Source organism: Dendrobates tinctorius, unplaced genomic scaffold (genome assembly GCF_039654945.1).
Source record: "Dendrobates tinctorius isolate UK_male_01 unplaced genomic scaffold, ASM3965494v1 ptg000019l, whole genome shotgun sequence".
Lineage (NCBI taxonomy): Eukaryota > Metazoa > Chordata > Amphibia > Anura > Dendrobatidae > Dendrobates > Dendrobates tinctorius.
Window position 1 is genome coordinate 33,400,014 of NW_027361687.1, and position 12,857 is coordinate 33,412,870.

General features: G+C 41.7%; 1 protein-coding gene across 6 annotated transcripts in view; it reads right to left on the reverse strand.

Annotated features, from left to right (window-relative positions):
- Nucleotides 1-367: 367 nt before the first annotated feature.
- Nucleotides 368-12,857, reverse strand: part of SEMA4A (semaphorin 4A) — a 54,666-nt gene continuing 42,176 nt past the window's right edge. For all 6 annotated transcript variants that reach the window (XM_073566855.1, XM_073566857.1, XM_073566859.1 and 3 more), the window contains 12 exons: nucleotides 12,322-12,381; nucleotides 11,933-12,031; nucleotides 11,276-11,387; nucleotides 10,979-11,095; nucleotides 10,663-10,802; nucleotides 9,533-9,705; nucleotides 3,829-3,979; nucleotides 3,465-3,654; nucleotides 3,118-3,239; nucleotides 2,825-2,988; nucleotides 2,641-2,750; nucleotides 368-1,519 (listed from right to left, as the gene is read on the reverse strand). In XM_073566855.1, coding sequence (XP_073422956.1) covers nucleotides 876-1,519; nucleotides 2,641-2,750; nucleotides 2,825-2,988; nucleotides 3,118-3,239; nucleotides 3,465-3,654; nucleotides 3,829-3,979; nucleotides 9,533-9,705; nucleotides 10,663-10,802; nucleotides 10,979-11,095; nucleotides 11,276-11,387; nucleotides 11,933-12,031; nucleotides 12,322-12,381 — 2,082 coding nt within the window. In that variant the 3' untranslated portion in view covers nucleotides 368-875. The remainder of the gene's footprint in view (nucleotides 1,520-2,640; nucleotides 2,751-2,824; nucleotides 2,989-3,117; nucleotides 3,240-3,464; nucleotides 3,655-3,828; nucleotides 3,980-9,532; nucleotides 9,706-10,662; nucleotides 10,803-10,978; nucleotides 11,096-11,275; nucleotides 11,388-11,932; nucleotides 12,032-12,321; nucleotides 12,382-12,857) is intronic.

Consider the following 12,857-nt stretch of genomic DNA (forward strand, 5'->3'; position numbering starts at 1 on the left):
TCCTCTGCATGCCATCACTCCATGAGTTCACACATGTCTACAATGCCACTATCCCAGGGGTATGCGATCCTCTGTAATGCCACACACATCAGTAGAATAATTTTACCTGCAGTGACCTCTCCTGTCCACAGTGTGACGATAGAGAACCACATAAAGCAAAATATATCCAAATCGGAATATGATGATAGAGCATAAAGTGCCTGAGATGTGTATCTAATTCTATCATGTGTAATTTTGTCTGCTGAGCCGTGTATCTAAGCCTGCATGTGTAATTCCGTCTGCTGAGCCGTGTATCCAAGGCTACCTGCCCCAGGAGGATCCGATGCTCGTTTTCAGGTACATTTGCTGTGTAGCGATGACACAGAGGTATTATTATTTGTTTTTTTTGTTTTTTATATAAAAACAGCACCCCCTCTGGCAGTGAGATCTCATGTACACGACGCCCCCTATAATACTGATACGGTACGGACAAGGACACGATAGCTTCTCATCTCACACATATGAACACATTTGCGCAGTCACGCTCGCAGCTTTGGTCACGCGTGTCACGTGGCTTCATGTGCATTGTGGCGCTGGGATCCTGGTCATTCACCGCCGGTGCTGGCACCAGATACCCGCTCCTCCAGGCAGTGGTCATGTTTCTATGTACACGTGGGTTCACATTATAAAAGGGGTAACAGTCGTCCTCTTCTGGGAAGCCATCTTGGCTTATGGTCCAAGAAGTCATATTTGGTCCAGTGTGGCGGCACTCGTATTGGAGATAGACGGCCATCATAGTCACATAAACCAGGTGACCAGAAGATCCGCCATTACCCCCCTCTTTATAAAAGATGGCAGTCTGTTAGCTGGTACAGTGGCGTAGCTGGAGTGGCGGCTCACATGTCAGAGGCTGCATCAGCCGCGGCCCCGTTTGGTGTCAGGTTGATGCTGTTGTTGTCTACGTCCATCGTGCCGCCTCCTCTGCAGGGCACACAGCATGGTTTGGTGATGTCACGGCCATATTGGCAAAAGCCATTGAGCGGGATCTTCTCCTGCACTTTAGAGCCAGAAAGTTTCTCAGACTCGGGTGTACTGCATCCCTGGATCTTACTCTTGGCTCTGATCTGGTCTCGCCAGGAATACAGCACCAGAAACACACACCCGCACAGTGTCAGCGCCAGCAGCACCGTCACTGCCACAAATGGCTTGTAGTAGTCCTGCTCGTTGCTGCTGAATGGAAGGCCATTCTCAATTGCCATGTTACTATCCCGGTTGTAGGAGTCCTTGTGACTGATGCCCACCCCACTGAGGTCCCTGATCCAGTACTGGGCGGCCATGTATTGAAAGCCGTTCTCATTGGCCCAGCACTCGTACTGCCCCAGGGTGTCTCTCTTCACTGTGACAACCAGAGTGCCTGCGGAGGTCACCACCTGCTTCTCCGGGAATTGTCCCCGATGTTTCCAGCTGTAGGTGGCAAGAGATGATATGCGTGGACACTGGAGCTCAATGACAGAATTATACGCAACGGAGATGTTACCAACTGGAAGAAAGAAATGATTACATGAATCAGCAGTGACATCACTGAGAATGCTGCCTAATCTTCACTAGAGATCAGCGGTGACATCACTGAGAATGCCTCCTATCCATCACTAGAGATCAGCGGTGACATCACTGAGAATGCCGCCTATCCTTCACTAGAGATCGGCGGTGACATCACTGAGAATGCCACCTATTCTTCACTAGAGATCAGCGGTGACATCACTGAGAATGCTGTCTATCCATCACTAGAGATCAGCAGTGACATCACTGAGAATGCCTCCTATCCATCACTAGAGATCGGCGGTGACATCACTGAGAATGCCACCTATTCTTCACTAGAGATCAGTGGTGACACCACTGAGAATGCCGCCTATCCATCACTAGAGATCAGAGGTGACATCACTGAGAATGCCACCTATCCATCACTAGAGATCAGCGGTGACATCACCGAGAATGCTGCCTATCCATCAATAGAGATCAGCGGTGACATCACCGAGAATGCCTCCTGTTATGAATGGGTCACCGAGGAGAAAAAAAACAAAACAAGCTAAGTCACAGAAAACCAGAGAGGTTGGCAACTATGCAGATTGCAGATCCCTGATCCTAACCACACAACTAGCAGCAGCCGTGGAGCGTACCTACGATGATGAGATCAGCGGTGACATCACTGAGAATGTCGCCTATCCATCACTAGAGATCAGCGGTGACATCACTGAGAATGCCTCTTATCCATCACTAGAGATCAGAGGTGACATCACTGAGAATGCCTCCTATCCATCACTAGAGATCGGCAGTGACATCACTGAGAATGCCTCCTATCCATCACTAGAGATCAGCGGTGACATCACTGAGAATGCCTCCTATGCATCACTAGAGATCAGCGGTGGCATCACTGAGAATGCCTCCTATCCATCACTAGAGATCAGCGGTGACATCACTGAGAATGCCACCTATCCATCACTAGAGATCAGCGGTGACATCACTGAGAATGCCACCAATCCATCACTAGAGATCAGCAGTGACATCACTGAGAATGCCTCCTATCCATCACTAGAGATCAGCAGTGACATCACTGAGAATGCCGCCTATCCATCAATAGAGATCGGCAGTGCTATCAATCACCTCTTGTGGGTGGATTGTCGATGCTGTGCCCAGGTCGAGGGCTTCTTCCTCGGCTGCTCAGGCAAGTGGTGTTGGGGTTCCCATTCTCAATATCTTGTAGCCAGACCTCTCTGTGGGTAATATAGACATGTTAGTTTGGAGAGTACAAATTGGAGGTTTTGAGCACATGTTGGGCATCACCTACCGATTCTCCTGGACGGATGGCACCACTTGACACTCGCCACTGTGCATGTTCCAGGCACAGTATGGATCTCTTGCCAGGATGCACTCGATGCAGGTCCTGTAGACACTGCAGTTCGCCAGGGGGACCTGGAGAATACCATCTCTGGCGCCCACGTACACCATTTTCTGTAAGAGATTACATATAAACTACAGGGGCAGAGTCTAAACATGATCATAATGGTGCTGAGCAGATCCACATAAGTGGCTGATAGCAGAAAACAATAGATTATGTTATAATGACAGATGACTTATCACCTTGGTGGACTCCAGTAGGAGGGTCCCGATGGGCTCATCCTGGGGCAGGAGGTTGATTTCCTCAATGATGTAGGATTCTGTGCCCCCTTTTACCAGTACAGCTTTATGTACGGACCCCCGATCTGCAGCACAGTGGAGACTTATTAAAGGGATACTTCTGTGAGACATTGTTTTCCCTACATTATCTGTCTGATACTAGGAAAGCAGAGTTATTAGAGACCATACAGACAAAGGTTCTAAAGAAAAATGTTTAAGAAAATGTTTCCCTAAAAGAAGTTTAAACAAATCCCCGTTTTCATGTGGGTGCAGGTGTGAGTTCCACCAGCAGAGGGCACAGCGGCACTTACCTGTGCCCAGGTACATCACTGTGTACTTCTCTCCTGACAGGGCCCTCACTGTATCTATGGCCATGCGCGTGTAGCTGACGCTCTGCTGGATGAGCAGCGGCTGACTGCCGACTGGAGACACCTTCTTATCCATCAGGAAGTGATCCTTCATGAAGTTCAGGTCAGTGTCTGAGAACTTTCCTGAGGAGCACTGGATGGGAAAAAGGAGGTAATAGTCACACAGCAGCACAGAGCATTACAACATAGGAGTGTGATGTGGAGCCACCTGAAGGTTGACTGAGGTATTGCAGCCATATTACAAATTTTATTATTGAAATTCTCCCTAATTATAGGAGATGATGGGGGTGATAGTGTAAGTACTTACACTGCCTGGCCGGGGACTAGACACAGGGCCCGTATATCGTGTCCACTTAGAACTTTCCTTATTCTGCTCTTTGTAGTTCCCGTTAAAAGCCTCTTCAATGTCCTTCAGCCTGAAGGAGCAGACAGCGGAAGAGCTGGAGCCCCCAACCTGCCTGCAAGAGTCACATGATCAAAGACCTAGATACACGGTTCAGGTAAACAGTATCACATTGTAGGATTAGATATACATCTCAGCAGCCAGTATCACACAGGATAGGATTAGAAACACAGCCCCGCAGTCAGTATCATACAGGATAGGATTAGATACACGGCTCTGCAGACAGTATCACACAGGATAGGATTAGATACACAGCTCAGCAGTCAGTATCACACAGGATAGGATTAGATACACAGCTGAGCAGTCTGTATCACACAGGATAGGATTAGATACACGGCTCAGCAGACAGTATCACACAGGATAGGATTAGATACACGGCTCAGCAGACAGTATCACACAGGATAGGATTAGATACACGGCTCAGCAGACAGTATCACACAGGATAGGATTAGACACACGGCTCTGCAGACAGTATCACACAGGATAGAGTTAGATACACAGCATCACATAGGATAGGATTAGATACACGGCTCAGCAGACAGTATCACACAGGATAGGATTAGATGCACGGCTCAGCAGACAGTATCACACAGGATAGGATTAGATACACGGCTCAGCAGACAGTATCACACAGGATAGGATTAGATACACGGTTTAGCAGACAGTATCACACATGATAGGATTAGATACACAGCTCAGCATACAGTATCACACAGGATAGGATTAGATACACATCTCCGCAGTCAGTATCACACAGGATAGGATTAGATACACAGCTCAGCAGAGTATCACACAGCATAGGATTAGATACACGGCTCAGCAGATAGTATCACACAGGATAGGATTAAATACACAGCTCAGCAGACAGTATCACACAGGATAGGATTAGACACACAGCTCAGCAGACAGTATCACACAGGATAGGATTAGATACACGGATCAGCAGTCAGTAACACAGGATAGGATTAGATACACAGCTCAGCAGACTGTATCACACAGGATAGGATTAGACACACAGCTCAGCAGACAGTATCACACAGGAGATGATAAGATACACGGCTCAGTAGACAGTATCACACAGGACAGGATTAGATACACGGCTCAGCAGACAGTATCACACAGGATAGGATTAGATAAACGGCTCAGCAGACAGTATCACATTATAGGATTAGATACACAGCTCAGCAGACAGTATCACACAGGATAGGATTAGATACACAGCTCAGCAGACAGTATCATGCAGGATGGGATTAGATACACGGCTCAGCAGACAGTATCACACAGGATAGTATTAAATACACCGCTCAGCAGACAGTAACACAGGATAGGATTACATACACGGCTCAGCAGACAGTATCACAGGATAGGATTACATACACGGCTCAGCAGACAGTATCACACAGGATAGGATTAGATACACAGCTCAGCAGACTATCACACAGGATAGGATTAGATACACAGCTCAGCAGACAGTATCACACAGGACAGGATTAGATACACGGCTCAGCAGACAGTATCACACAGGATAGGATTAGATACACAGCTCAGCAGACTGTATCACACAGGATAGGATTAGATACACAACTCAGCAGACAGTATCACACAGGATAGGATTAGATACACGGCTCAGCAGACAGTATCACATTATAGGATTAGATACACAGCTCAGCAGACAGTATCACACAGGATAGGATTAGATACACGGCTCAGCAGACAGTATCACATTATAGGATTAGATACACAGCTCAGCAGACAGTATCATGCAGGATGGGATTAGATACACAGCTCAGCAGACAGTATCATACAATAGGATTAGATACAGTAGCTGCACAGCACACTATAGGCAGGCATCGGACACATGTAGAAGTGCTCATTTCCATTGATTAAAAACACATTGTTCAGTAGCAAATATGGCTGCCACTAGCATATCGTGCAGATTGTTGATCAGGGAGCAGTGACAAGTTTACATTGCATTACTACTCATCAGAGTATCGACCATGTGCTGCATTTACAGGTCCACAAAAGGCAGTGCATCCCAGTAATCACTGCAATTTTCTTCCCATTGTACAGAATGCATGTCCTACCATGTACTATCTGCAAAAAGGAACCATTGACAACCTAAGCTAAAGATCATTTACTATACATTAGCAAGTATTATAATACTGCTCCCTATGTATGAGAATATAACTACTATAATACTGCCCCTATGTACAAGAATATAACTACTATAATACTGCCCCTATGTACAAGAATGTAACTACTATAATACTGCTCCTATGTACAAGACTATAACTACTATAATACTGCTCCCTATGTACAAGACTATAACTACTATAATACTGCCCCTATGTACAAGAATATAACTAGTATAATACTGCCCCTATGTACAAGAATATAACTACTATAATGCTGCTCCTATGTACAAGAATATAACTACTATAATACTACCCCTATGTACAAGAATATAACTACTATAATGTTTCCCCCTATGTACAAGAATATAACTACTATAATACTGCCCCCAATGTACAAGAATATAACTACTATGATTCTACTCCTATGTTCAAGAATATAACTACTATAATACTGCCCCTATGTACAAGAATGTAACTACTATAATACTGCTCCTATGTACAAGACTATAACTACTATAATACTGCTCCCTATGTACAAGTATATAACTAGTATAATACTGCCCCTATGTACAAGAATATAACTACTATAATACTGCTCCTATGTACAAGAATATAACTACTATAATACTGCCCCTATGTACAAGAATATAACTACTATAATACTGCCCCTATGTACAAGAATATAACTACTATAATACTGCCCCTATGTACAAGAATATAACTACTATAATACTGCCCCTATGTACAAGACTATAACTACTATAATACTGCCCCTATGTACAAGACAATAACTACTATAATACTGCCCCTATGTACAAGACAATAACTACTATAATACTGCCCCTTTGTACAAGAATATAACTATTATAATACTGCCCCTATGTACAAGAATATAACTAGTATAATACTGCCCCTATGTACAAGAATATAACTACTATAATACTTCTCCTATGTACAAGAATATAACTACTATAATGCTGCTCCTATGTACAAGAATATAACTACTATAATGTTTCCCCCTATGTACAAGAATATAACTACTATAATACTGTCCCCAATGTACAAGAATATAACTACTATGATTATACTCCTATGTTCAAGACTATAACTACTATAATACTGCCCCCATGTACAAGAATATAACTACCACAATACTGCTCCTATGTACAAGAATATAACTACTATAATGTTTCCCCCTATGTACAAGAATATATCTACTATAATACTGCCCCCTATGTACAAGAATATAACTACTATAATGTTTCCCCCTATGTACAAGAATATAACTACTATAATACTGCCCCTATGTACAAGAATATAACTACTATAATGTTTCCCCTATGTACAAGAATATAACTACTATAATACTGCCCCCAATGTACAAGAATATAACTACTATGATTCTACTCCTATGTTCAAGAATATAACTACTATAATACTGCCCCTATGTACAAGAATGTAACTACTATAATACTACTCCTATGTACAAGAATATAACTACTATAATACTGCTCCCTATGTACAAGACTATAACTACTATAATACTGCCCCTATGTACAAGAATATAACTAGTATAATACTGCCCCTATGTACAAGAATATAACTACTATAATACTGCCCCTATGTACAAGAATATAACTACTATAATACTGCCCCTATGTACAAGAATATAACTACTATAATACTGCCCCTATGTACAAGAATATAACTACTATAATACTGCCCCTATGTACAAGAATATAACTACTATAATACTGCCCCTATGTACAAGACTATAACTACTATAATACTGCCCCTATGTACAAGAATATAACTACTATAATGCTGCTCCTATGTACAAGAATATAACTACTATAATACTACCCTATGTACAAGACTATAACTACTATAATGTTTCCCTCCATGTACAAGAATATAACTACTATAATACTGCCCCCAATGTACAAGAATATAACTACTATGATTCTACTCCTATGTTCAAGACTATAACTACTATAATACTGCCCCTATGTACAAGAATATAACTACCATAATACTGCTCCTATGTACAAGAATATAACTACTATAATGTTTCCCCCTATGTACAAGAATATAACTACTATAATACTGCCCCCTATGTACAAGAATATAACTACTATAATGTTTCCCCCTATGTACAAGAATATAACTACTATAATACTTCCCCCTATGTACAAGAATATAACTACTATAATGTTTTCCCCTATGTACAAGAATATAACTACCATAATACTGTTCCTAAATACAGGAAAACACAGTGCCTTGAAAATGCATTCATGCCCAACTTTTCCACATTTTCTCACACCCACAAACTGAAATGTATTTTATTGGAATTTTATTTGGTACTAAAACAAGCTAGCAAGTTTTTGTGAAGTGTAAAGGAAATTCTACAAAGTTTTATAATATTTAAAAAATATAAATCTGAAAGTTATAATGTGTACTTGTATTGCGTCTACTAACTTTATTCTACAATAGACAATGTACTACTTATATCGTGACTATTGCAAAGTGACTGCCATCCTGGGATTTGCAGCTTTGTTTCTATTTTTTGTACTTTGCCCCACCATGTGTAAGTGAGTTTATTGCTTCCATATTCCTTCTATTATGTATTATTTATTCTAATATATTTTCAATAAAATTTATATTTTGCCATGCTTCTTGATCGTATCGCTCCTTTATAGTCACTCTATGTTTGTGTCCTCTTTTGTGCAGGGATCTCTCTATTTTGTGAGGAATTATTCTTGGTTTCATAAGTATGCATTGATGTAAACAATCTATTTTAGCTCTGGCAGTATGTTTAGGGACGTTGTCCTGCTGGAAGATGAACCCACGCCAAAGTCTCAAGTGTTTTGCAGCCTCTAACAGGTTTTTCTCCAGGATTGCCCTATATTTAGCTTCATCCATCTTCCCATCAACTCTGACCAGCTTTCCTGCCCTTGCTGAAGAAAAGCCTCCCCACAGCATGAAGCTGCCACCAGCATGTGTGACAGTGGGGATGGTGTTTCAGGGTGATGTGAAGTGTTACATTTACACCACACATAGCGTTCTGCATTTAGCCCAAAAAGGTCTACTTTAGTCTCATCTGACCAGAGCCCCTTCTTCCACCTGTTCACTGTGTCCCTTACATGGCTTTTTGCATACTGCAAATGGGACTTCTTATGGCTTGTTTTAAAAAATGTCTTCTTCTTGCCACTCTTCCATAAAAATCAGATTTGTGGAGTATACAACTTATAGTTGTCCTGTGGACAGATTCTCCTCCCACCTGATCTGTGGATCTTGGCAGCTCCTCCAGAGTGAACACGGGCCTCTTGGCTGCCTCGTTATAATGCTCTCCTTGCTTGGGATGTCAGTTTAGGTTGCCGTAATGTGAATAAAGCTGTAACTACTATAATACAGCCCCATATGTACAAGAAAACAAGTAACTGCTATAATACAGCCATTCATGTGATACTCACCATTGGGAGCTGAAGACTCCATAGAACACAGCATTTTCTGGATTTTCTGAATTTTGCAGCACCACGTGATATATGACATTGAAGGGGAAGTTGTCCAGGTAGTTGCAGACAAGTTGAGCTTTTAGAAATGTTGTCCATCTTTTCTGTAGAACTTTGTCTCCACCTATGTCATCCTGGAATTATAATGGAAGACTATATCCTGCCATCTTGAATATAGTAAAAAATACACGAACACCAGTTATAGTATTATATATGATATATAAAATATTTGTATATGTACATATAAAAATATATAATAGTAATAAATTAAAAATAATTATATATACTACCACCAGTGTTCAGTGAAATTAGTGGTTTACCCACTGATTAAGAGACCAAATCCCAATCCACCGAAGGACCCATAGACCAGAAAAGACCAAACAGGATATAGTTAATCAATAATTTTTATTATATTGGTAGTGGAAATAAAAAACAATTTAAAAACAATGTGCACATATATACCCCCTGATGAAGGAAATATTTGGAAACATGCGTCGGAATGCACATTAAAGGGATGTGGTGACCCTTAAAGGTACATGAGCTAATTCCATGTATTCCTCTATAGCACTGCACTTTATGTAAAAGTCACTGTGACTCTTTTTTGCACCGCAATGTGAGTTCAAAGATCTATGGTTTTTTGCACATGCACACTGGACCTTATATTGCAGTAGTTATTGGTTACAGTATTGATATATGCTTTTCTGCACATGCACATTGCACTTTATATTGTAGTAAATATCTGATTTTTCATTTTGCTCACACTTTTTTTGATATATCGAAAAAAAAAAATTTTCTTTATTGTCTGCACAAAAAATTATTTTCATCAATAATTTATTTAAATATATGAGGAACACATATGTGAACATAGTATATAATTGGGTCCATTTTATTGTCTTATAGTTGTCCCTATATGTGCACATTGTTTTTAAATTGTTTTTTTTATTTCCACTACCAATATAATAAAAATTAATTGATTAACTATATCCTGTTTGGTCTTTCCTGGTCTATGGGTCCTTCGGTGGATTGGGATTTGGCATCTTGAATATAGATAGAATTGAATACTAGTCTTTATGGCAAGTATTAATCATCACCTTGCACACCCGGGCAACCCTGGACACCGTCACCTTGTCGAAGAAATCAAATTCTTTCCCAGTCTCCTCAAAGAAGAAGTAGACCCTGCCGGATGAGTCCGGGTCCTGGATGTAGAACGACCCCGCAAATGAGGCATCAGCTAATAGAGAAGGAAATAATGAATGTAGGTGTCACTCAGCCTGACAGTAAGAGAACAATCACTGCAGCACCCTTCGACTTAAACCTTTGCTACCTTAAAGGGTCTGAAACCTAAAATGAAATTCTAAAACAATTTTGGCTGGACTCTAATTATATATACATATATATATCTCTTACAGTGCAGCCAGCCCAGAGAGGCATCGGTCTTGAGGGGCAGCCGGGTACCCAAGCTCCTCAGTATGATTGGCTCGTTTCCTATGAATTTGTTCATGGTCCCAGTATACAGCTCCCCGTCTACAAGGAAAGAGGACAAAAAATATTACCTAGATACCTGGAGAGTTGGGTGAGAATAGACATGGTCATTCCTACATGCACCAGTCATCACGCTGTTCTCCCATAACTACGAAGCGGACGAACGAGGCATTGAACCACAGCAAGGCCCCCCACTTTTCATGCGACCCTAGGCATACTTACCTACCATGATGCCAGTGTGTGAGTGCTCAGGATCAAAGGGCGACTGACCCTTCCCTTCAACCGTCAAGGTCTCGTTGTTTTGATTGAGCACCAAAGAAAATGTGGTCAGGTTCTGAAATTGACAAACAGATTGTAAGCTCTTTGGTCCAGAATTCACTTCCACTGTCTCCAAACTATAAAACTACAGCACCAAAACTCCTAAGACAATCATAGGTTGTAAGCGGTTTGGTCCAGGATTGACCCCTGTGCTTCCAAACTGCAGAGCTTGAGGTCCAAAGCTCCTAAGACATTAATAGATTGTCAGCTCCTTGTGTCACATCTGATGAGGTCATGACGCTTCTTTCATGTTGCCACTTAATTGCGGAACGTAATAGGTTAATGAGTGTGAGATCCGCCATTTACTGATTAGCCGCCCTCTAGTGTAATTATAGGAGCGGCGTAATGTGTAACTGCACCCTCAGCTCCGACTCTTTAATCAATATATATATATTATATGTGTCGGGACAAGCTGCTTTCCTCTGTTATCAGCCACTTCACAAGCTCTTTCCCTGTATTGTACCTACCCTGGTATTGTAATGCCGCAGATCGTGGTCAGACAGTACCCTTTCCTACATCCTGCCTCTAGGAGGAATCTGGGGAAAAGGTGCAAGTACTTACCACATAGGTGCAGCTTGGACTAAACGCGTTGGTCCCACAGACGTACAGGTGGGTGGCATTTAAAGGGAGCAGAATTCGAATGAAATTCAGACATTCAGTCTAAAAATATGATAAAAAATATCAGGACGTATGTTTATTTTCAATTTTGTCCTATAGGGGTCACTGTTGAATCTAGATTCCTCAGGTCCTACAATGACCTCTATGGATCGCTGTTGTGTCTGGCATTAGGCTTTGGCACTAAAGTGCAAATATGTCACTCACACACTGCTTATTTGAGTCGGGGGTCTAATTAAGGTGTTAAAGGTCCCCATGTGACCCTGTCATGTAGCCTGTGTCTTCATATATGACATCTAGTGTGTTTATCATGGTAACACAGCGCCAGTTCTTACCTCTTTCCGTGCCTTAGACTTACAGTTGTCAATCTGATCATGTTTAGAAGCCCAAGGAATCTGAGGGAATACAAATTGTAGAGAGACATGTTGGTCATGGCCTCTAATACAGCCCTGTAAAACACAGCAGTCCTCCAGAGAAACAGTTCCAAGCAAGAATAGTGCCTAGGAGAAACAGTCATGGAAAGAAAAAATCCCTTGAAGAGACGGTCTACAAAAGAAAAGGTCCTCAAGAGGAACAGTTCCCTTTAGGCACACTTCCCCTAAGACACAGTAATCCAGAGAAACAGGCACCAAGATAAATAGTTCCTCAAAAACATCGTCCTTCAGAGATAAAGTCCTCCAGCGAAACCTCAGGAAATGAGTAAGTAAAAAACAAATAGTCCCTCAAAGGACCAGAACAACAGAGACGTAGTACCCCAGAGACATAGTGCTCTAGAGTTAAAGTCCTTTAGAAACACCTTCATTCAAAAAAATAGTCTACCTAAGCCATGGTCCTCCATAGAGACAGCCCCTCAGAGACATGGTACTCCAGA